Raw genomic sequence first — 23,048 nt, 5'->3', positions numbered from 1 at the left:
GCGGCAAATCCCGATAGCATACTGTCACTCGAGAAGCGCCGACGGCTGTCGGCAGCTTACCCCTCCTTTGTGTATAAGTTGAGCTTGAGTACTATTCCATACCCATTATTGTATCATAGCATATTGAGATCAACGTTAACACCTCGAGTCATAGTCATTTCGCATGCTGTTAATCGGGCTGGGTGAGTTTCCAGGTCCGGGAGGTCCAGTGGAACTCTACGGGCAGTTCGAGAGACATTCCATGTGTACATTTATCTGGATTGCATGGGTTTCCGAGGTTTATTCAATCATTGCATGCAAATGAAATTTGCACTTATAAGTGGTCACAAAACAACATAAACATGGAGGTGAGTTTGAATTCCATACATTCCATTCCGAGTGGACTGCACACATCTTATTGAAGCAACTGTGTACTCTGACGGATTCAAGAGCTGATTTGAGAACAAGTCCTCATTCAGTAGTGGCGCCACTAAAGCCAAACATGGCACGCCGGGATGTGCCGGTCGGTCGAAAAGTGGTCCGCATATTGGGGGTGCTAGAACCCCTCCCTGTGTCAGTACTCTTCAATAAGTTACCTCCTCGCATCAATCATTCCTGCCTGCTCTTCGCTATGTCTACGGACAAGGTGAGATCCACGAAGCTGAAGTTTAAAGGCGAAAAGCCCAAGAAGAAACGAAAACATGACGACGATGACGAGACGGGGAGAAGCAGTCGCCGGCGCAAGCAGGACGATGACCAGGAACCCGAAGCCTGGGTCTTTCCTGACGATCCCACTCAAATAAGGGGCCCTGCATTCATATTCCACCCTTCAGACCCCTCACCCATCTGTATCACATTTGACTCAACGCGAAATCGCATCGTTCTCCATGCACTCGACCGTGATAAAACCGAGGATAGCGGGGTGAACCCAAGCTTGTTGGAACGCGTGCCCACAGAAGTGTCTCAGGTCTGGGTCATTACTCGAGTCGCGGGTGCGTCTACTATTAACCTGCGTACCGGCGTTGGAGAAGGCAAGTTCCTGTCCTGCGACAAGCATGGGATTGTGTCCGCAGACCGAGAGGCTCGAGGCCCTCAAGAAGAATGGACGCCTGTTATCTTGCCCGATGGCATGGTCGCATTCCAGAATATATATGAGAAGTATCTCGGTGTTGACGAAGCTGCTGGCGGTGTCCTGCAGCTACGAGGAGACAGTGAAGAAGTAGGGTTTGCAGAACGGTTTTGGGTTAAGATACAGAGCCACTACAAGAAAGAAGCGACAGAGGAGGAGAAAAAGAAGAAGGCTGGCCTGATCGAAGAACCTTCTGCGGATGAAGCTAATGTCAAGTGTGTCCATTCCTCAGTTTGGACGATCCTTGTCGCTGAAGCGTTGCAGCCGCATGTATCAGGCTTGGGGCGCTGGAAGATCTGTGGTCTCGAAGGAAGACAAGAAAGAGGTGAGCTGTGCTCAATTGCGTACTGTTATCGTCCAGCTTAGTGCTCTGCAGATAAAACGCGCGAAGAAAGAGGGCCGGTTAGCTGAGACCATGCTGGATCGGCGGGCAAAACTGAAAAGGTATGCCATGATAACCCCACGTCTGGTTTCCCGCAGTTGCTAAGCAATGAATAGTGACAGGTTCTGCTGAGATTGATAACCACAGGACGTACTTTAACGAATGCGTATTACGCACCCTTGCAGACATGATTTTGACGACGACATGCAACCTGACCGCCTACGAAATTGAAGGGGTATAGTCACAACGTTTGTGTATTTCTTCACAACGATGTAAAACATGTTTGATACGGCTCTAATGATGGATGAGTCCTTCCACCACTGTAGGACGTCTACTGACTCTTCTTCAGAATCTTCGCAAAATTCATCTCCTGCACAGGTGCTTGTCAAGGGTGACACAGCGATATGTGCAACATGCCGCCTACCGGGATCTCCATAGCGAGCAAGGACGGTCAGCTGCAGTGGCTTTTGGTTATGACATCGACAGCCGTTCGACCCTACCGTCCGCCAACTTGTATTCGACTTGGTAACCTTTCTGGAGCAATACTTGTGAAATGGCTGTTCTTGGACCCGCTGATACATAGGGCATTACGACTCTTGCCTTATACTCAGGTGTCGTGTGGTGGTCCTTTAGCGGCTGGCCTGTGTTGCGCAACATGTTTGGTGATATTATCAATAAGTGTGTACAATCCGTTTACGTCCCTTCTGAGTCCAAGATGGTATATATACGTTTACAGAGGACGAGCCTGAGATTCCCCTCATACTTGACGTCAGCTCCCAAAGCTGACTTCATGTGGAGAAGAAATCCCGGTCACATCGCTAGGCATCATCCAAGGGCCAGGGCCAGTTTACATATCATGCGTGTCATCCCAGACATAAGGACGCTCTATCATGACTCTCCTCTGGCTCGCCGAGTTTTCTCGGGATGTCCCAACCCTGGCATGCGGGTTAGCCGTCCAGAAGCTCCCTGCGCGTCATATACGCTTGTCCTGGCTAGTATACGACCATCCGTGCGACTGGGTTTGGAGAGAGATTGATTAGGGATGACTTGTCCCGCCCTCCTGGACCCCCTGGTACTTCTGGTGACTGTCCGACTCATTTCCTCTCCTATATCTGGATGTAAACGGACAAGTCGCATTGACATGCTGCATGTCGCTCGTATGATCGCGTGTTCCTACTGCCTACATATTGACATTGGTGATCTCGACTCTGTCCTTCTATAATCCGGTATTCGTGAGTATTAGAGGTTTGACCCTAGACCAATGGTAGGTCCCGGTATACACTGACCTGGTATTCGAGGAGGCTCCTCATGCCAATTGGTTCACCCTTGAGGTCAGTAGAAGTTATGGTGCTGGGGTGGGAGGTGGTCACTGACACTGAAGCTTAAGTGTGTCGGTCAGAGGACAGACATCATGACTTTGGGAGTGGAACCGGCATAAGCCGACACATATAGCCATTGGCCATGCAAGACATTGTCAAATATGCTGCCATCTATTGAACTGTCTTTCCTCGAGGTCTACGGTGGTACTCGTATATAGACAAAGCGGTCGGGAGTGTATCGGCCAGGAACATGGCCGGCGCAAAAAGCAGTAAGAGCGAGAAGATATCTGCATGGCCCAGTTTCTCATTCCTTCAAACTCTGTACATGTCAGTGAGGGCAGTCGCCAGTGCTCGACGCTAATAACGTGCAACTGTAACCGGTGTAAGCCTGGCCCTCGTTGGTCGGGCGCGAAGCCACAAAGCCAAACTAGACAAACGCGTTTGCCGCTGTTTGCCAATATTCTATTTATAGCAGCGGCGCGTCTCATATACGCGTTATTTTTTGCCACTTCTAAGCGTCCACGCCTGTTCTGCGAGGATAGTGGACGCGATGGTACACAAGCATAGCACGGTCAGCGAAGCCTACTCAGTCTTGGGGGTCGAACAGGTGGGACAGCTCTAGCTTAATCGCGCAATATCACTTGCTGAAGGCTTCATAGGGTTCATCTCTAGAAGTTGTCAAGAGCACATACAGACAAGTATGGAGTAGACTGTTCTTGAGGTGGCATCATTCTTGACCAGTCCTTGTGCAGCTCGCGCTACGAACTCATCCGGATAAGAATCCTGGGAATGAAGACGCTACAGCCCAATTCCAGCGCCTGAGTGAAGCATACAATGTCTTGCTCAAGCACCTGGACCGAACTTCTGCGCCTCCCCGCTCAGATTTCGGCCATTCTCATTCCTTCGGTGGCTCTAGCGCTTTCGGTCCCTTTGGACATTTCGACGACGATTACGATGACGAGGATGATTATTACGAGGACTCCGAAGAATACGAATCGGACTACGAGGAAGATCTGATGTTCTACATGTGGGTAGTAGACGTGCCTTCCACCTCTCACTCGTCTAATTCGCTCTCAGGTTCCTATTCGAAGAATTGCTGAGGGGCCGGTCAAGTCGTTATGCGAATTCGAGTGGGTCTGCATGACCGGTGAACGAAAATGGTATACTGACGTGACCCGTAGGGCGGGGTCGTCCCGGATACTATCCGAGTGGTCCCCCAGAGACTAATGCGCAGTACGAGGCACGGATGCGTGCTACTCGAGAGGAGCAGCGGGCGGCGGAGGAACGGAGGAAGCAGCAGGAAGCCGCACGGAAATTAGCTAAGGAAAGGGAGCGTGAAAGAGGTTCGTCCTACAACTCTTGAACTTCAGCAGTTGAGTTTACGTGCCACGTAGAGAAGCTCGAGGCCGAGCGTCGGCAGCGGGAGAAGGCCGAAAGTAAGAAAGCACAGGCCGAGGCATCTCGCAAGTCTGCCGCCCAAGCCGTTCGAGCTCAGCAGGAACGGAGGCAACAGCTTCGTTCTGCAACATTTGCTGCTGCCAGGAATGGAAATACTGATAAGGTCAAGAAGGGCGTCTGGGAGGATAACGTGGACGCCGCTGGAGGGGAGGTATTACTTAGTTGTGGAGACTTTGTGAAGTTGAAACCCTTGGATCCCAAGGAAACCCTCATGCATATCGCTGCCCGGAATGGTGATCGCGAGTTGGTGGAGTGGCTCGATACGCACAGTGAGTGTGACTGCCGTACATTAATATTGCCAACTCATCACCCCCAGGTGCCGATCCTGAGGAGCGCAACTCCGAAGGATTCACTGCGTTCCATTTAGCTCTTCGTCAAGGCGATGTCGCCATTCTGAGGTATTTCATCGAGACCTATGCTCCTGAGGAGGAAGAGTCCAAGGCGATCTATGAGCCGCCTGAAACCCACAGTCTACTTCGCTGTGTCATTGAAGCTCGCAAGCCGGAAGCGGTCTGGCTTGTCTTGGATAAAGGCTTGTGCTCTCAACAAGAAATAGGCGATATCTGGTCGTGGCTTTCTTCGGCTGAGGGTATGCAGGCGATGACAAAATGCGATCGCGACACCAAACGGAGCCTAGCTGTTTACGAAGAAATCCGCAACATAGTGATGACTTACGGCGGTTTCACCCCTCCGCCGACACCTACCTGTGGCTCTCAACAATCTTCATGGGACCACAAAGATTATCGGACAAAGTTGAGCCCTTCCACTAGCAGTACCTCTGGCAAATCTCAGAAAGCTGCGTTACCACGGGAGTCGGATGCGGCCTCGGGACCCGGAGGTCCTGGATCTGGCCGTCCATATTATAAACGAGGATCCGTGAAGCGTCCCGCCAACTCACGCCCTCCGGCCACATCTCATGAGTCCCCGCAGGGGTCATCTGTCGGCCATTCTGCCGCTACAGACGCACCTCGACCGGATGGTAGAGGTCGGGGGCGGGGACGTGGACGTGGACGGGGTCGCGGACGGGGCATTGGCCGCGGATTTACTAGAGGTGCATCATCTCCTGTCGCGACTTGATCACTCTATCGCAGACGACGCTATTTTTCCTTGGTCAAGCATGTCTCCTGAAAGAACGTCAGCTTTATCGCACTTGTATGTTCATTCAAATTCATTCTCATGTGTATGCTCTCCCATAATTACTGTAAATAATTTCCTTAGTAGCCCGGTCTCACTGCCCCAAGTAGTACACGTTCAGTAGCATAGAGTCGCAATGTCTTCTCATCTTATTCGCCCAATCGTATGTGCATGTGCTCATCTCGAAAGTACAGTAAATTGATGACTCATCGGGCGCGTCCAAGTAAAGCCCAGCGAAGTAGGAAGGTTTATCACAACACGGGCACAGCCACTTTCACACCTTGTGCGTTACCGCGAACCTCCTCGTCCACTACCGGTAAGCTCACAGCGCACACAGTTTGTACGACACCATGGGGCGCCTCGCGGAGATGCAACGCAAGCTCTTAGAGGTGTGTGGCTTCGATGCGTCGCTTTGGTTCTCCTGCTGACTATTGTCCTGTTAGCAAATGATGGGTCCCGAAGCCATGGGCGTGGCCAACGCCAACCTGCATTGGTCCGACGAGAAAGTATGCAGAAACTTCTTATGTGGTACATGTCCGCATACCCTATTTACGAACACTGTGAGTATCTGCCATATTGTGCGCTGTGCACCTTGTCTCTGATGCATCCGCAGAAAATGGACCTCGGCGCCTGTCCGAAATCGCACACGGAACGCCTGAAAACGGAGTTCCTCCAAGCGAAGGAGGCTAACCCGAACGATCCCATCTTCCAGAGATTCCAGATGGAATACGAAGCAAATATATTTGCCTTCGTCGATGAATGTGACCGCAGAATTAGGGCCGCGCATCGGCGGTTAGAGAAGACGCCCGAAGAGAATGCAAAAACAACTAACCTGGTGGGTTTCTTGTCCTGTGTTTCACGTATAACGCCTCACCGACTTAACTCAGATGAGAGAAATCGCTGAAATTGAACTAGCCATTCAAGGAGGAACGGAGAAGATTGAGACATTGGGTTCGTGAGACCATGCGCTGGAGTTCTATGGAATTAAACGACTCACTTTGTTTATGTTTTCAGGTGAGCAAGGCAAAGTAGACGAATCGATGCGGGAGATGGCTGCCATCGAGGCCTTGAAGAGTGAAAAGGCGGACAAAGAGGTGAGCTGTCCATCGTCTAATACATCGTACTATCTGCCATCTAACTCCACTCAAATAGCGCGAGCTACAACAGTTGACAGACACGTCAGGTGCATCTGGGCACCAGAAGTTGCGCGTTTGCGAAGTCTGTGGAGCGTATTTGTCCGTTCTGGACTCTGATCGTCGTTTGGCCGACCACTTCGGTGGCAAAGTGAGTTCATGGTACCCGGTCAAGATCGGCGGCTAACATCCTGTAGATGCATCTGGGTTATTATGAACTGCGGAATATGCTGAAGCAGTTCAAAGAAGAGCGGGAGAAACGTAAGATGGGACCTCCTTCAAGCATATCAGCTGTCGGTCCTCCAGGTGCTGCTAGTGGCGGCCTGCCGTCAGCGGCCTCCGGACAACCACCGCGTACAGGTGCGGACCGAGACTACCGTTCATCACGAGATGACTATCGAGAGCGGGACCGAGGATATGATAGGCACTCATCTTCGCGGCACGAGTACGTGATTTTGCTTCTGAATCCTGCAGAGATAGAACTGATCTTTTACCCAAGTGATCGACGTAGAGACCGGGATCGTTCGCGGTCTCCGGGCAGAAGGAGATATTGAAGCCTTCGATATCGAGATCTTGCATCATCGCGTTGTACATATGTACTGAATGATGGTATTGGTCCTGCTGCCTTCAGCCTCTGAATCCGGGTGTTTTCCTTACGCCTTGACTAGCATGCCTTAGGTGAGGCGGGGATCACGATGCATACGGGAGTTATTATGAGGTATGATTGGGCTGAACCAGTCCTGCGAATGCGATAAGCAGGATTGGTGGGTAGAGGGTGTCTCATCCGACTATTTTTTGTAAGAGACAGGATTCAAGTTGTGCATGTCGGACACGACGTGATGCCTGTCCATATACTGCCTCTCACACTACATATCCGAGTTCTCTGGACATGAAGCAACATAATAGCTGAAGGGATATCAGATTCTTCCACTATACCCGCCTTGGTCCTGATCAGTAGAACGGGTAATTAGAAACAGGCCTGTAACAGGCGCGGCAACAGACTCTTTGATCTGTTACGTGACTGCGGCGGCGTGACCAGCCTTGAGGCATGCATCTGAATTATAGTGCCTCCTTTCCTAAGCTCCTGGAGTCTGTCCGATTCGTGCTCAAGACTTCTGCTTTGCGTGTCGTTCTGTTCTGTTTGTCGTCAAAGCTGCTTGGTGGTAGTCCGAACGCGCTTCATCCTCGTGAACCAATTTTCCCGTCCCGCCAGACTTAGGCGAGTTGCGTACCGGACGTCGTTAAATCGGGCTACGGTCCTATACTATATAGAAGCCATCTCTGCAGCCTAGCAGCCTCCTCTGCGCTACATTCCCCCCTCCGGTACAGCTGGTTCAACGGGTCACTTCTCTTGTCCACCCTTGAATTTGCCCATATAGGAGTGCGGCGAGCTGCAGATCCAGTGAGCAGTTTGACAATTCTGGCCTTAGCGTCACCATACCACCTTTCATCGTAGACTCTAAGCATTCTAGCCTGCTTGGAGGATTACACGGAGATGGAGTCTGTGCACGCTCAGGAGGTTAGACATATGGTGATGATGGACACTGGGGTGCCTCAGCAGGGATTAACATCCCATCACTCCGACGCGTCCCATGGGAGCGACCCTCCGCCACTGTTGTCCAGTATCTCCCCTGAAGCGCCCGGTGGCCACAATCCTCTGCCTGCCACGATGCACGTACCAGATTCTGCTATCCCGCAGATGAATGTAGACCCCATGGATACACTTCAGACGCATTCGACGACGGAGCGGGGTCCTCCTCCTACTTTCATTCCAGACTTTCCCCCAAGGAACGGTTCATACAACGGAGACACAACGATGGGAATCTCACTGGGTTCACATTCGTCCCCGACTGTCTCCTCTGTCTCGAGCAGTCAGTCATACGCTCCTTCCCCGGCTGTGAACGGCATAGGGTCTGCCTACTCTATAGGACCATCCTCCCTTGCTTCCGCCTTAGATGGATTGGCTGTTCCTGGACATCATTCTGAGCCAACCATCTCCCCAGGTAACCTGGCCAGATCCATTGCTGACCTGGGATTTGGGTCTGCGAGTAGTGGGCACCCCACTTCAAATCCTGAAGCGGGCTTTCAGTTAGAGTTTCCACCCACCCGATTCGACAGCAGTATTTCCAAGGAAAGCTCTCCTGACGTGCCAGGTGGGCCGCACTTAATGGTGGTCGGCGACATCCTCAAGAAGTAAGCGCATATAGCGAACTGAGACTGTATCAAAGCATTCTAATTAATTGTAATATCCGCAGCATCGCACAAACAGCCAGTTCAGCCAGTAATGCGTGTTCCCGAGGGCACAGTGACGAAGCTAATATGAGAATTGACGAACTTAAAAAGACTATTAGCTTAGTCTCGGAACTCATAGCCGCCACGCGTCTTGCGGATGGCCCTACACTCCCCAGTGATCAAGTTTCCCCGAATCTCACTACGACTTTCGCCTCTCCTCCCTTAGATTCTGGGATCGGTGGTAATGGATCTCAAAATTCAACCCCTCCTTCGCACTTCACTCCACCTTCTCAGCCAGTCTTCCTCTCCCAGATGGAGTCACAAGGAAGTACGGACGGGCTGGACAACTCGCGGAAGCGATGTGCATCTTCAATATCGGGTGACCGGGTCATCAAGGCCATGAAATTGACTAAGCAGGAGGAGACCCCAGTTCACGTTCCCCCACCCGGTCCACTACCCTCGCACAATCTCAGTACACCATCTCCGCCAATTGTTCATCCCAGTTCGAGTCTTGTGGATTCTGCTGCCATCAACCCCTTCGCTCCGTCCAATCCTCCTTCAGAACCTGCTTCACGTCCGACCAGCTCTGCTGGTATGATGGGACACCATGATTTGAATGTCTTGTCACAGGCGTCTGCTCATCCGTCTATTGGATTTTCCATGCATGTTCCCCTCCCGTCATCATCGAATCCTACTAGGACTGAATTGAGCGCCTCCTCGGTGCTGCCTCCCAATCCTGGTCGCATGCCGGCTGCGAACTTTTCCGGTCCTCCAATAGGGTGGTCTGAATCAAGCTCATTCCATCGACGGCAATCTTTTGGGACCGCTGGTAGTGATGGTGGTCTTAATATGCAAGGCCTCCCTTCTTCCGGTCAGCCCGCACCTTTGCACCAATTTGCGGCTTCAGCAAGTTTCGCTGCCTCCTCCCTGGGTTCACAGATACCGCCCATTCCAGGACCGAGTTCCTTGAATCATGTTCGTCCACTTCCGCGTCAGGTGCGATCCATGTCCATTTCCAATGGACACACCCCCGTATTTGCATTTGCTCCCGTCGATGGAAGCATGCCGGATTTCCAAGATCGCTTGCAGTCTCGGCCGACGACTAGCTCCCAAAGCCCTGGTTCATCTTCCCAAGATCATGATATCGACGGAGAAAACGACTACGATTCGGATGGAAGTTACGATAACCCTCATTCGCAGTCGCAGTCACCGCCATCTGGCGCGTCTTTCCGCAAGCGAGCTTATAGCAGGGACGACCAAACTGGCGCTACCAGGAGGCCCAGTACGAGTTATGGCAGCCGGCCCAGCAACCTTCTTTCTCACTCGTCCGCTGAGAATGTCGGTTCTTCCAGCCATGCAAACGAGTTGCCACAGGAGTATAAGGCCGACGTCGACCGCATTTTCTTCGACTTCTTGAACAAGATATGCTCAGATCGTGAGACTTGCCCAGAACATATGCCCGTATACACTTCTGACTCTCGCCGCATAGTTGATGCCACTGACGCCAAGGGCGAGCCGATTCACCAGACACTGATGGCGAAGAAGATGCAACGTCTGGACGAGTCTCCTGATTTCCGACCCTTTAAATTCCGTATACAGGCCTTCACCAATGCTTTCTTAGAGGAAGTGAGTTACCATGTCTAGTAGCTTGGCGTAGCATTGGATTTTTTGACATGCTCTTACAGCTGGCGAAGCAAGGGTATCCCGAGGAAAAGATACCCATGAAAAAGGCAAGCTTTCACGTATTCGGTATGTTGTATGTCTCACCCGGCTGTCACTCAGGTCCGAAATTACTTGTGGAATCAGCCCTACATCTCTCGATTCAACGAAGACGGGAAGAAAGCTAAATCGAAGGGCAATCATATATGGAATATAGACGCAAAGAAATCCACCGATGGAGGGTGGATTTTTAGGCCCTTCCATAGGAGACTAGCCGGCATGCCGCCTGGGGTTGCGTATGTTGGCCTTCGCTGGTCATGGACACCGCGGATATGGGATCCACAAGGCTCGCGGTTGAATACGCCTGTGCAGTATTCGTCCCCGTGGTTGCCGACGTGGCTTTCGTGGAGTGATGACGTGCTGTCTGGAACTCCCCCGTCTGATGCCCAAAGCTGCGATGTCACCGTGGAAGCCAGGGTAATATTCTTGAACCATGCGTGCCTTCCTCGGCTGAGTTTTTGCAATAGTTCTTCCAAGACGGGAAGGAAGAATTCCTGTCTCAGACGGTTCATATCACAATCGCACCCATGTCGACAGTAGATACGAGCTTTTCTTCTTCGCGCCGACCGTCTCTAGTTGATACGTCAAGGAGAGTCGCCAGTGATTCGATCTTGCCTCAAACGAACCCTGCTAGGTATGTTATTAGACTCGCGTTCAGCTGCAATTTGGCTCACCCACTGCAGGTCTCGCAGACAGTCACTGCTAGGGCAAGGCAATTCCCTTGCCACTCAAGATTCTCAAGTGGTACAAGTGTTGACCACCGCTGCCCAACGCGTCGCACAAGAGGCGCAGTCACAAGTTGTTGCTGCCCGTTCCTTGACCGATCCAGGGCCGGAGCTCCAGTCTCTAGCGAAACAGCAGCATGTTCTTACTGTCACGGCGCAGGCTCTAGACAAGGATCTCACATCCTATGAGGGCCCAACGGAGTCGTCCGCGGTTCTTGCAGCAGCCGCTCATCAGGTGGTATTCCAAGCTGCACGACAGGTAGCAGCAGATAAATCCGCCGCTGTTGCAAGCCACCTTTCCGCAGGCATCCCTCCCTCGCCGTCTACTTCAGCGCAGGTCACTGTCAGTGATGTGTCCGCCGTCACGCAGACTGCCGTTGCCCAAGCGGTGGGGATAATGGGGCCATTGTCTAATGAAGTCGAAGTGCTTATGACGGCAAATTCTTTGCTGCAACAGCAGACATTGGGTACATTGAGTGTTCCTCCAGGTACACTGGACCCTGCTCAACTATCCGTGGCCATAGACCATACGCGCCCTCATTCCACCGGAACTTTGCCACCGCAAGCGTATGCTGCGCAGCCAATGAATATGCCGACGCACGCTACTCCTATCTTCCCTTCCGGGCCCCATCACGGCATGGAATACATATCGCATTCATAGCCTTGTATTCGCGAGATTTATACGTCTCTCAGTCTGGTTGTTCTCGGATGCTGGCCGATTTGTGGATTATATTATTATCTCACATTCAGAACCGTTCTGTCATCTCATCAGCTATCTCTGTGCACATAGAATGTAATGTATCATCTTGAGAGTTTTGTTCCGTTAGAGATACCATGAAATGGTACTGCATATGGCGCTTTACTATGTACAATCGGATGTCAACTAAGGATCCCGTCGCATACCATGCAAAGTGACCTCTCTTGAGGGTTTCGGTAAGTACAGGAAGGACAGTCCTTACCACAGTCCTGTGGATCGCACGTCTCCCGTTCCCGGGATTCAGGGCTAGAAGAAGTCCGGTGCTGACCGCTGAGGATTGTCCCATCAAAAGCCTGACCCTCTTTCTCGAGACGCCGTTTCTTTCTCAGACCATCGCCTTCGTCATCAAGGGCGTCCGCATCCTCTGGTTCTTCCCGTACATCAATGGTGTCGTTAGGAAGTATCCCGAGTGTACCCATTGTGAGAGAGTTATCCCCAAGCTCTTGGCCGCAATAGAACAGGCGTTGACAGATTACTGGTAGGTCCCTCTCTTCCTGCAACTAATCCAAGATTATAAAGAAGTGGCAAGTCAAGTGAGGCCTTCATACCTTCAGCTTCAGGTCCTTAAGCGTCATCGCTTTCGAAATTCTAATACTGAGATTGTTCGCCTTGTAGACACCATGCCGTATCCGTTTCGATCTTCTGGCGCCGCGAGTACCATATATTGAAATTCGCGGACGCTCTTGCGAGTGCTTCAGATCTTCTTGCAGTCCTTGCGCATTGCATATTCGGAGGTTGATATCGGTTTCGGTATAATCTGATTTTCTGCGGTGGGAGTCAATAAGTGAACGACAATGTGGCGCAGAACGAATTTACTTTTGGAAGCGACAGTCATGACATACGGGAAGGTCGCATACGATACGAGAGCCTTCTCCGGCGTATCGATTTTCAACGGAGATAAGCGGTTTAGCGGGATAACTGAGAAATGCTTCAATATGTTATCGGGACATTCGTGGTTTAGTACTTACTGGTTCTTGAGCACTGCCCACTCCCCCATGGGTATTACAGCCACGGAGCCATCGATGTCGATCGCGGAGCTCGGATCTATCAGTAGCAAACCATGTCGACAGATGAACATGGAGTTGTCTACTTTGTCCGGTCGCTGAACCTGGGAGGGCTGGCGCACCCACTGTCTCCACGCTGAAACAAATTCAGGAGGTATTATAGCGCATGGAATGTTAGGAGGAAGCTCTCCATGGTGTTCCAGCGCATTCTCATACATGTAGTTGAGTGCGCGCTAAGAGGAATTACTACGAACCGCCACGACGAAGCCATGCGCGTCAGACTGACCTTTTCCAGATCTGCCTTGCTCTTCCATTCTAGGCGCTCTTCTTTCGAGACATGGCTCGTTGTTTGGCATATCGCGCATACTTCTGTATCAACTGACGGCAATTGTAGTTCGGGGAAGCGTGCGATCAAGAAGTCATACGCCTATGACACGTTGGCGGTGGAGCAATGTAGCTTGCAATGCACACGTACCTGTGCCGGTATTCGACGGCGAAGATGTCCGTCTGTGGAAAGATATCCATGTTCACAGAGAACATCTTGCTGGAAGGGTGGAAGGTTGGGTGCGGGATCCTCTTGGCCCGATCTGTGCATCTTTGGCTTCGAGAGCTTCCAGTCTGAGAACGACATATTATATACAAGCCACGAAACTCGCGAGCAATGTCGCCCACCTTTAAGCCATGTTTTGGATATCCAATAGCTGTTGGTATCACCGTCATCAGTGGACAGTTTGTTGAATCGAGCAACGTGGTTCGGGTGTTCTGTTTGATAAAGTCGTTCTTGGCAAGGGAATTCAGATGTAGGTAGAAAGGTGAGTAAATCGGGCTAATCACCATCGAACTGTTCAGCTACACAGGTGTGGCAAATGTCTCCAGAAGAGAGCACCGGCAGAAATTCGGAGTTGGTTTCCTGCACAATCCTTTCATAGGCCGTCTGAAGCGAGGCAAATGAGCGGATCTCCAGCATGCTGACCAGACCTCGTACCTTTCTCAGTCGCTTCATGTCTCCAGCTTCCATAGGATCAAGTAAACCATGACGACATGCGATAGTAGAATTAGAGAACCTTCGACGAACGGAGGGCCCGCACTGAGTAGAAGAAGAGTCCGGGGCCGACTTCTGACTTTCTGTGCATAGCTCCCCTTCATCGGCGACACCTACTGTCTTCAGGGCTTGCTTGCCCTTACGCTCGACCTCCTTCAATCCACTCACTACCCAGGCCTCAAGGCTTTGACCGCTGACTATCAGGCTAGGCTAGTAAATTGTTTATTATTCGTCACTAGCTACGTAATCGAGAGGACCGACCTCATCGTGGCTTGTCACGTTCCAGGAGTGCAGTATGTCCATCATCACCCTGCGAAGCTTGGTCAATTCTGTGACCTTCTGCTCCTGCCTATCATCACGATCAGGACTAGAGCTCGAAGATGACCTTAGTGCTTGACTCACTTGGACCTGTAGTCCTTTATCGCTTCGCGTAGCTCTTCGTTCATTACGTTGACAACTTCACGAGCCCGTGCAGGAGGCATGATTATACGAATCGTCTCGTCTCCCGTCGAAGCAAATGGTGGACTTGCCGACCTGGTAGCTCCCACCGCCGAATCACAAGTGCGGGAATCAGCCATCTCCCGACGGTATATAAGCATGTAGGCCTCCTTCGACGCAATATACCTGAGGAGCGTGATATAAACGTAAGGCCACTAGACAAATGCGGATGCTCACCTCGTTGTATACGCCTGTCCAGACTGCCCGTACTTCCTAGACTCCGGAAGTCCGAGCATGGATGGGAGAGTCTGGACGTTCGCTTCATCACCAGCCTTCCGCGTCTGCCGTTTCCTATTCGTGCTCTGGGCTTTCGTGCTACTCTTAGATGATCTAGGGCAGATCAAGTACCCACCATTCACATACGCGAATGGCCTTACCTGCCGTTACTCTTGTTCTCTATCTCCACAGCTTCGTCTGCTTCATCTGGAAGTGGGAGGTATGGCATAGATGTAAGTGCAGAGACCGACTCGTCATTAAACCGATACCACTGCTTGCTTCTGGAAGGATCTGAGCGCGAGCAAAGCAGGATACTAAAGTAGTACATACGCAATATCATACACCTGGGCTTCATAATGACCATGCAAAGCACTAGCTCCCTTGTGCAAAAGGACGCCTTGCAGACGGTAGAGATTCTTGCTATCCCCAGGCTGGCTATAATCACCAGGCGATCTATCCAAGAACTGGTCCATATCGAGAACAGTAGGGAAAGTGACAGAGTGGCTACATTTCTTGCGTTCCATAGACCCGAGGTCGTAAACGAATCGCATCAAGGAGATATGGAGGACGGGTGGTAGTTCGCGCAGCTTGGTGTACCGGGTCGCATCTTGCAAGGTTTCACATCTTGGACAAAGGTACCTGTACACACCTCAGGTATTTGCACATATACGAAACAAGCAATCGCACTTATTATCCCCGGACAACGTCTCGGGTTGTAGGAGGGCATCTATTCGCTGCTCTAGTCTACAGTTGGGCTACAGTATGTGGTAAGTATTGCACGTGCATGACTAGGAACCAACCTACCTGCAGGCTGATCTCCAGCTCAAGAAATTCACTGAGAGTTTCCGATCTATTGTGGCAATTGAGGCATTCGGTGCCGTATACTTGAGTACCTTGGAACTATAAGCAGTTAGAAGATACAAAGGCGCTCATACTATGGCTTCACTTGATCAGGGATGAGAGTCCTCAGAGACGGTTCAGACTGCTTCTTGAACTCCGCATCGAGATACGACATAAATAATTTCGAGAATCTAACAGTGATGATTGTGAAGTCCCGAGTGTAGTCGATTAATAAGGGGAGACGAACTCTTGGGCGTCTTGCTGCTCGGTCGTCCGCAATCGCAGACTCTCAACAAGTTTCACAGGATTAAATACCTTGTGCGATCCTTCCTGTAATGCAGCGAACGTCACTTGCAGCTGAAAGACCGGTGTATCTTGGAATCCATGTTCCCAGTCCTGAGTTGGCATGCATCTGTAAACGCCTGCGCGAAAGGCCAGGTCTTGGAACCAAACCTGGACGACGAGGTTGATTATGCATCGTCAAGAGAACGTGTATCGAACGTACTTGAAGAAAGGCGTTGGCGTAGCAAGTTGCTCCTAAGTTCTGGACGGTTCATTGATGACCAACAACTCTCAGCATCAAAGGTGAGCATGTATACCTTCAGCCCAACTGGGGATCCTGGATCGCGCATTTGCAGACGGGGATCCGGCCCAAGCTCCGCTGCCTTCAGATATGCCTCCTTGGCTTTCTCTTAATGCGGTATGTCATGAAGTGGGATATTCAAATGCATGTCAGCGGCGCTCACCTTCATTCTCCCAAGCCTCCTGACCCAGATAGTTAAGGCAATTAGGGTTGTTCTTGCACGCTTTACGAGAGCATTCGAGTCCTGTTTCATCATCGGATATGACGATAATATCCTCGTCCGCTGCGGAGTGCGCGGCATCCCTTGTCAGGTTCCCTTTGGACTGTGGCAGGTCCCCTGAAGCATACTTGTTGCGACAGATGGGCCAGCCATTGCGTTTGGATAGTCCGCAGGACATTAGACGGTGTTCGTCGGTTATATCTGACACATTCGTGACCTCTATCCCGACCCAACTCCACAAGTTTGAACGAGAACCCTGCAGCACTTCGCGCTTCAACTTCTCTCCCGCCGCTAACCCATTGTTCGCGGGCGACTTGCGACGTCTCCGAGCTGGTGCCATCTCTTCACGGTATAAGTGGCAGACGAGAGAGTTTGCAAGTCCTGAGGCAGAACCAAGTAAGAAGCCTTGTACGCCACACGTGGGCTAGACGATCAATACAGGCTCCGAGTGATCGACGTGTCCGGTGCCATGCTTCTTGCACGCCACGACGCGGGCTTTCTACTGTTCTCGGGTATGTCATGAGTTTGCTGAGTCGGCTCAGAAGGGGGGGCGGGGACGCCAATGTCGCTCGAATCCAGAGGCGAAGGGCTTTATCGGCGACCCTGTGGAAAAGGCTGCCATACATCAAGTATTTCCATGCACTGGCTATGAGGTCTGACTGCTCTGACGTCTGTATAGAGTAACCCTTCTGGTTGTCGGTCTGCTATGGATGCTTCTTATACCTCTGCCTATGCTGAGTCAAGGGACGTATATTGATGAGAATGCACTTCAGCCCGGCCAGGTATGTCCATCCCTCGCCTGTCATTCTCTAGACATAATATCGTACAGGTTAGCACCTATTGGGACTGGAACGATGTACATAGAGCCGACAGATACCTGGATCAAATAGACGAGTGGATCCGGAATAATATCAGCAGCAGCGAGTCAGTCTGAAAATATCAATATCTTCCGCTGTACTCATGTCCAAACAAGGCGGGCAGACCTATTGGTCACTGAACTACATAAGCTCGGCCTTCCAGCTGCAAGCCAGTCTTACAAATACAGGAAAGGTAGTGAGGTGCGCGTGCTGTGCGCCTTATATCCGTGCTCGTCTGACTGTCCTAGACCATAGAGGGCGTCAATGTCTACGCGGTCTCTTCCTCACCTCGAGCCTCCGGTGCCGAAGCCATGGTCATCAGCGCTTCCTGGCTAAGCAGAACAGGGGAGGGTGACGGTACTATCAATAGTCGGGGTGTTGCCACTGTCCTAGCGTTGGCTGCTTTTCTCAAAAGTAGTTATCTGTGCTCACCATGCTTGATGTTCCTATCATTGACATTTCCACTTCGCACCAGAACATGCGCTGTGGGCCAAGGATCTTATCTTTGTTATCAGCGACGGGTACATGGATGGTATGCATGCATGGCTCAGTGCATACCATGGCTCGCTACAATCCAGTATGTCTGCTACTTTGTGGGTGGAGGCGAGTCTGACCTGCCTCTGATAAGACCTGCAGGTGGAACCCTTGACTCTCTCCTCGGGTGTTATATGGACGGCCTTGAACATTGACTATCCGGGACATTCATTTTCACATCTTGGCTTCTTTATAGGTATGAATGACCCCAGATTTTCTCTAGGGCCAAGGATACTGAATTATCTTAGAGGGCTTGAACGGTCGCCTGCCAAACCAGGATCTCATTAATTCTTGCCAAATCATCTCCCGCTACACTGGTGGCGTCCCGATCTTACTATACGATCATTTTGAACCGAGTGAATTCCCTAGCAAGGATGTGTTAGGCCTCCCGCCTTGGCTGCCAAGCGTGGTGCGGGACAACAACGACTTCAAGGAGTTCGCGTATCGGGCAAAGAACGTCTTTCGACACGTAGGCTACCAGGCACGAGGAATGGCTAGTGGCGTCCATGGCTTGTTCCATCAGTATGTGTTACGTCTACGGTCTCTATATCCTCTCTGACAGTGGAATACCAAGATTCCGCATAGATGCTATAACCCTCTTCGCAGAACCCGCACCAGGTCCACATGGGTTTCATGCGATAGGCCGGTCTGTATTCTGGACGAGTTGCCGCCTGTTCGCACTTACTAACTACTGTCGCAGAGTCATAGAGTCGTCGCTCAGGACAACGAATAATCTCCTCGAGCGCTTGCACGCCTCGTTCTTCTTCTATATCATGACCAGCCCCTACACATTCATGAAAATCGGGATGTATCTGCCTAGCGCCATCTTGATCAGCGTGTCAATGATGTTCGGGGGAATCTCAGAGTGGATATCGGCGGGCTGGCGTCAATTGCCCCCCGAGCAAGCCGACGCGAAGGATGAGAAGACTCCTCGTCCGCACAGTGGTGGAAGATGGACGCGTCGTTCGAGGCCTGTACTTGCAGCTCTTTCCATTGTGCTGTACACACACGCCTTCGGGCTGGTAGTCTTCCTTGCTCTCACGAAATCGCCTGGACTGGACACAGCAACCGTCAGTAGATGCCGCTTTCACTTTACAGGATTCACTAGCTAACCTATTTGTTACAGACACTACCGCTGTTCCTTCTCTACCTTACCTCACCAGTCCCCGTTATCTATTCACTCTCGGGACAAGCGCAGACGGAGCTGAGAACAGCCATCCGCAACGTCCTGAAGTCCATAAACCTCTGCATTGCCTCAACTGTCATTTCAGTGACATCAGTCCTCAATTTCTCCTTGGCAGCAATATCTGCTGTCTTGCTGGGCGTTCCGTTGACTCTTGCCTCATCGTCTCCCGAGCTGGGGGTTCGTATAGCTACGTACCTCGCATACGCACTACTAGGCTTTGGTTGGATGGTCTTTCTCCAAGAAGAGGTGCGGAAGGCGATGTGGAATTGGGACGTTCTAGGTATCTGGTTTGCGCCGTTCGTCTGCTTGGTTTATGCACCTCTAGCTCTGCAAGGGGGATTGGTCTGTCTGCTATAGGGATAATAGGTGGTACACACACATACATATGAAATAATATACAGTGCACACAATACACGAGAAGACACGTTTTCCCTATCTATCCAATGTCCATAGCTACTCCAGACTCTTCAGGTCCGAAGAGATCATCGGCGTCCTCATCATTTGGACCACTGTCGCCGTCAGTGTCAACAGCTTCAGATGCCCCACCTTCCTTCGCGACTCTCTGCTTCTCCTTCATTTCTTCCCTTTGTGCAACCTTCATGGCTAGATCTGCCTTGAGTTTCTTCAGAGCATCCTCGAACCGCCGCTAGAGACGCAGTTAGCAAGTTGTAGATGAAATAGACCACGCAAAGAAACTCACCCGGATCAATGGGTTTGCGCTGCTTGCGACTTCGCCCTCTTTCTTGTTAACAGCAGCTTCAAGGTCTCGAATTTCCTCGTTCAACAACTTCTTCGCTTGGCTGACTTCATCGTCTTCATCGTCGTCTTCCTCCTCTTCACTCTCCTCCTCTTCGTCTTCCTCATCCGCATCATCTCCCTCGTCCTCATCACCCAAAGCAAGGTCTAGCTCCGCCGCTAGTTCCTCATCAATGTCACCATCACCTTCGTCCTCGCCATCTTCGCCTTCCTCTCCGTCCTGTGCGAGATCTTCTTCGCCCGGTAAAGGCGTGGGCGCGTCGCCGAGTTCCGAGCCAAAAGCTGGTGTTGGCGCATCGAAGGATTGTTCATGGTCCGCAAATTCAGAGTCAGACATGTCAGGGTTCACATTCTCTAGCACGTCTAAAATAAAGGGATAGGTTAGGGTAAGCTGACTATAGAGGTGAAACTTGAATACCATATTGAACCTGCGACGCCGCGGCGTCTGCTTCTAATAGTCGCTCAACCTGCTCTTCTACACTCTCGATGGTCTACGATGCATGTATGAACTAAGGGCCAATAACAAGTAAAGAATACTAACTCACTCTCCTGTTCACCCTTTTCCTAAACCTTCTCTTCCGAACCCAGTGAAGCGGCGGCGTGATCCCATGCGGCCAGATGAATTCGTCGATATTGAAATTCTTCTGGCTGCTAACAGCCTCTTCATTGTCCACCTTGCCCTCTACCACCAGCATCTGAAGGCGACCAGTCAGCATCGAACAGGGATAGCAGCTGATGGAACGGGGCAACCTGGCATATATCTGCAACTTTGAACATCTGCTTATTGTCCAGCGTCTTCTGGGATTCGATTATACAAGGTAGATCGACCAGTTTCGCAGAGTAAAGGTTATTTCCTATGTGGAATACAGCTCGTCTGGCATCTATGTGCGGATTGAGCGGAATGTGACATATTAAAGCACATATACGTACCTTTAAATTTAAACCAAACGTCATTCTCCACTTCCCTCGTTGAAACCATCTTCCGCAGCCTCTCGCAATCATCTCCAGGGGGCATGCGCAGGACGAATTGCTCCTCGAATGCCAAATCCTCATCGTCCGAGTCCAGTTCTCTGTCATAGGATCCGAGGAACGACATTCCCGGCGCCTGCTGGGCAGCCTTCTCACTCAGCTTCAGCTTCAGCTTGGGCTGCGGCTTCATTCGTGCTGCTGCCGAGCGAGTCGTCCGTTCTGTTGTCCCAAGCCCCTGCAGGCGCGACGACGATGCTCTGGCATTGTCCGCATGTCGGGCGGCGCGATGAGCGGCTGTGGTAGCATACGATGATCCATTAGTAGTAGGCTTTTCGTCAATGTCGTCGACGACGATGTGTTCGTCATCCATGGCGGGAGAGGCAACCGCGACAAATCCAAATACTCTAAGAGCGGAGACGAGGTCACGATCTCGGTGGCGTGGGTGATCGTCGAGTGTGTGGCTGTGCCGGTCACAACACCACGTGCGATGGACTCACCCGCCGCGACAGGACCCCCGATAATCAGTATAAATGCCTGATCCCGAGGACCCATAAGTAGACCCATTTTGTCCGGAAGAAAATCGCCGATTTTGGACCTTTTGTCCGGAAAAAAACAGGCATCACAGCGAAAAAGTGGCTCTAAAAGGCAACTGTGGCGTGGGTACGTCTAAATTTAGCTTCCCCGGCAGGTGCCGGGGTAAATATGGCATCGAAATGGCCAAGTCTGACCAAAATGTCCGGAAAAAAATCAGGCCTGTTCTCCAGAATCGGCCGATTTGTCTGTAAAAAATCAGCCATTGAGGGCTCTAAAGTCCCAAAATTTGTCCGGAACCTGATCAGGCATTTATACCAATTATCGGGGGTCCTGCCGCGACCCGTCAAATCCACTGTGGATGCTGAAATTCACATTCGAAGGTAATAAGCTATACGTAGATCGATATTGTCCCATTACGATACCCCTCCTTCATCGTCAGATATCGGTGGATTCTCCGGTGCGTCATCTTCCGCCTCATCCAACTCGTTTACCTCGTCCTCATCATCTACTGCAACCACAAACGTGATTCTTGGTCCAGCGACTGCCCAAAACCCGATGGTACCGATAGTAGCGAGAGCGATCCACCCCAGCGTCCACAAGTCAATCTTGCTATCCTCTTTGGTGTTCTTCGGGGCTGATGCAGGACGGACACTACTCCAACTGAACGAGGGAAGGAGTGCTCGGAGCGAGGATTGGCTAGACGAAGCCAGAGGTGGATAAGACTCGCTCACGGGGAAAGCGGCCGAGTACACGGATCGGGCGTGCGAGGCGAGGCGAGGGTAGGACTCGTTCACGAGTGACTTCAAAAGAGGGTCTGGATAGGGTGGCTCGATGAGAAGAAGTATATGGGCGGCTAACACAATATCCAAAGTCGTTGGCCTACAAAGTCGCTTAGCACCGATATCGAGTCGGAGCGTATGTGATCACTAACCGATCATGGAAAAAGAATGACTTGTCTCCGAGCAGTCTCGCATAGATGTCCAGAATGTCTCTGGCCTTCTCTACTATCTGGGTCACAAATTTAGGAAGGAAGGCGAAGCACAATGAAAGGAACGCGTTGTACCTTGTCCCTTTGGAACACTCGCTTGAACTGGTGCTCCTTTGGTTCTTCCTTCTTTTTCTCGCCGAATTTCGGCTTCTCCTCGACCTCCTCGCCAGAAACATCCCACAGGTCAGATGATTCCAAGCGAGACTTGTATGTGTCTCGCAGACGTCCTGGGACATAATAGCGCTGAGGTACGGGCAGCATCATAGCAAACGTGGGGTGGACGAGCTCACGCCAGTTGACTTGCATGGCGTACATTGCATGGCCCTGGGATCGCGCTAAGCTTTGTCAGGAGGAACATGAGTAGATGGCATACCAGAAGGTCTCCAAGCTGCGACTCTATGTGAGCGCACCACGCCGCCTTCTGCGCCCTCTCGTGGACATTCAGGATGGCATCCAAATCGTTGACCCTATGGTCAGCGCTCTCCGAGGGTGACTCGCCGAGTCTCCGGTACGAGACGAACTTCATGATGGATGCCAGGGGAGAGACGGAGTGCATTCCATCAGTTAGAAAAGGCAGTTTGCCTATCTCCAAAGGTCAGAAGACTAGACGTCCGCGGACAGCAGACGCACTAACCCACCACTAGGAGATAGATCCGGGTTCGTGCATTCTGCAACAGAGAACTCGCCGGGGATAGTGAGTTGCAAGTACAATGCGGCTGCTAGACAGGCCGGGTCCACGGATATGAGACCCCAGCGTCCCGGCCATATGTGAAGGACGAGGGTGTGCGGATGCGACATGCCAGGCAGAGTTCCGTTTCGCACCGGATCCGCGTTGAAGGCAAAACCACGTGGCC

General features: G+C 51.4%; 8 protein-coding genes across 8 annotated transcripts; 5 read left to right on the top strand and 3 right to left on the bottom strand.

The window, feature by feature from the left end:
* The first annotated feature begins 580 nt into the window (after nt 1–580).
* GLOTRDRAFT_72685 (uncharacterized protein) lies at nt 581–1,961 on the top strand. The gene is made up of 4 exons (XM_007865359.1): nt 581–1,323; nt 1,373–1,433; nt 1,485–1,552; nt 1,607–1,961. The coding sequence occupies exons 1-4, from the start codon at nt 611–613 to the stop codon at nt 1,620–1,622; spliced, it is 858 nt and encodes a 285-aa protein (XP_007863550.1). The 5' UTR covers nt 581–610; the 3' UTR covers nt 1,623–1,961.
* Nucleotides 1,962–3,356: 1,395 nt separating this feature from the next.
* On the top strand, nt 3,357–5,579 carry GLOTRDRAFT_114793 (uncharacterized protein; the record flags this gene model as incomplete). Its single annotated transcript, XM_007865358.1, has 7 exons — nt 3,357–3,416; nt 3,469–3,507; nt 3,562–3,836; nt 3,887–3,939; nt 3,991–4,152; nt 4,204–4,536; nt 4,584–5,579. The coding sequence occupies 7 exons, from the start codon at nt 3,360–3,362 to the stop codon at nt 5,342–5,344; spliced, it is 1,680 nt and encodes a 559-aa protein (XP_007863549.1). The 3' UTR covers nt 5,345–5,579.
* A 114-nt stretch (nt 5,580–5,693) lies between these two features.
* Nucleotides 5,694–7,373, top strand: GLOTRDRAFT_110147 (LUC7-domain-containing protein). The gene is made up of 8 exons (XM_007865357.1): nt 5,694–5,790; nt 5,845–5,961; nt 6,015–6,236; nt 6,289–6,352; nt 6,416–6,495; nt 6,554–6,685; nt 6,732–6,979; nt 7,034–7,373. The coding sequence occupies exons 1-8, from the start codon at nt 5,752–5,754 to the stop codon at nt 7,086–7,088; spliced, it is 957 nt and encodes a 318-aa protein (XP_007863548.1). The 5' UTR covers nt 5,694–5,751; the 3' UTR covers nt 7,089–7,373.
* Nucleotides 7,374–7,918: 545 nt separating this feature from the next.
* On the top strand, nt 7,919–11,871 carry GLOTRDRAFT_137081 (uncharacterized protein; the record flags this gene model as incomplete). Its single annotated transcript, XM_007865356.1, has 7 exons — nt 7,919–8,727; nt 8,790–10,201; nt 10,256–10,392; nt 10,452–10,496; nt 10,549–10,902; nt 10,953–11,119; nt 11,169–11,871. Exons 1-7 carry the CDS (start codon nt 8,030–8,032, stop codon nt 11,869–11,871), a joined length of 3,516 nt encoding a protein of 1,171 aa, XP_007863547.1. The 5' UTR covers nt 7,919–8,029.
* Nucleotides 11,872–12,093: 222 nt separating this feature from the next.
* Nucleotides 12,094–16,710, bottom strand: GLOTRDRAFT_137080 (cysteine proteinase; the record flags this gene model as incomplete). Its single annotated transcript, XM_007865355.1, has 22 exons — nt 12,094–12,130; nt 12,190–12,467; nt 12,516–12,732; nt 12,784–12,885; nt 12,936–13,204; nt 13,258–13,398; nt 13,447–13,589; nt 13,644–13,751; nt 13,806–13,905; nt 13,957–14,223; nt 14,275–14,362; nt 14,416–14,637; nt 14,689–14,841; nt 14,889–15,008; nt 15,058–15,366; nt 15,415–15,482; nt 15,532–15,627; nt 15,674–15,758; nt 15,815–16,020; nt 16,073–16,111; nt 16,167–16,258; nt 16,314–16,710. 22 exons carry the CDS (start codon nt 16,708–16,710, stop codon nt 12,094–12,096), a joined length of 3,537 nt encoding a protein of 1,178 aa, XP_007863546.1.
* A 164-nt stretch (nt 16,711–16,874) lies between these two features.
* Nucleotides 16,875–19,304, top strand: GLOTRDRAFT_35913 (Gaa1-domain-containing protein; the record flags this gene model as incomplete). The annotated part of the gene is made up of 11 exons (XM_007864678.1): nt 16,875–16,999; nt 17,050–17,152; nt 17,200–17,294; nt 17,344–17,434; nt 17,476–17,641; nt 17,703–17,804; nt 17,856–17,957; nt 18,010–18,283; nt 18,336–18,407; nt 18,462–18,831; nt 18,888–19,304. Coding segments are annotated over 11 exons (1,917 nt in total), but the record flags the coding sequence as incomplete, so codon positions are not given.
* GLOTRDRAFT_110145 (uncharacterized protein) lies at nt 19,009–21,236 on the bottom strand (the record flags this gene model as incomplete). Its single annotated transcript, XM_007865354.1, has 7 exons — nt 19,009–19,593; nt 19,648–20,066; nt 20,122–20,194; nt 20,249–20,398; nt 20,454–20,584; nt 20,634–20,966; nt 21,170–21,236. The coding sequence occupies 7 exons, from the start codon at nt 21,234–21,236 to the stop codon at nt 19,384–19,386; spliced, it is 1,383 nt and encodes a 460-aa protein (XP_007863545.1). The 3' UTR covers nt 19,009–19,383.
* Nucleotides 21,237–21,518: 282 nt separating this feature from the next.
* On the bottom strand, nt 21,519–23,014 carry GLOTRDRAFT_72674 (uncharacterized protein). Its single transcript, XM_007865353.1, has 5 exons — nt 22,833–23,014; nt 22,568–22,776; nt 22,270–22,518; nt 22,138–22,214; nt 21,519–22,085 (listed from the first exon to the last, which is right to left on the bottom strand). Exons 1-5 carry the CDS (start codon nt 22,990–22,992, stop codon nt 21,620–21,622), a joined length of 1,161 nt encoding a protein of 386 aa, XP_007863544.1. The 5' UTR covers nt 22,993–23,014; the 3' UTR covers nt 21,519–21,619.
* Between the last annotated feature and the right edge of the window lie 34 nt (nt 23,015–23,048).

The sequence above is a fragment of the Gloeophyllum trabeum genome (assembly GCF_000344685.1).
Source record: "Gloeophyllum trabeum ATCC 11539 unplaced genomic scaffold GLOTRscaffold_00003, whole genome shotgun sequence".
NCBI lineage: Eukaryota > Fungi > Basidiomycota > Agaricomycetes > Gloeophyllales > Gloeophyllaceae > Gloeophyllum > Gloeophyllum trabeum.
The sequence above is the reverse complement of the archived record's forward strand: the minus strand, read 5'-3'. Positions and strand labels throughout refer to the sequence as shown.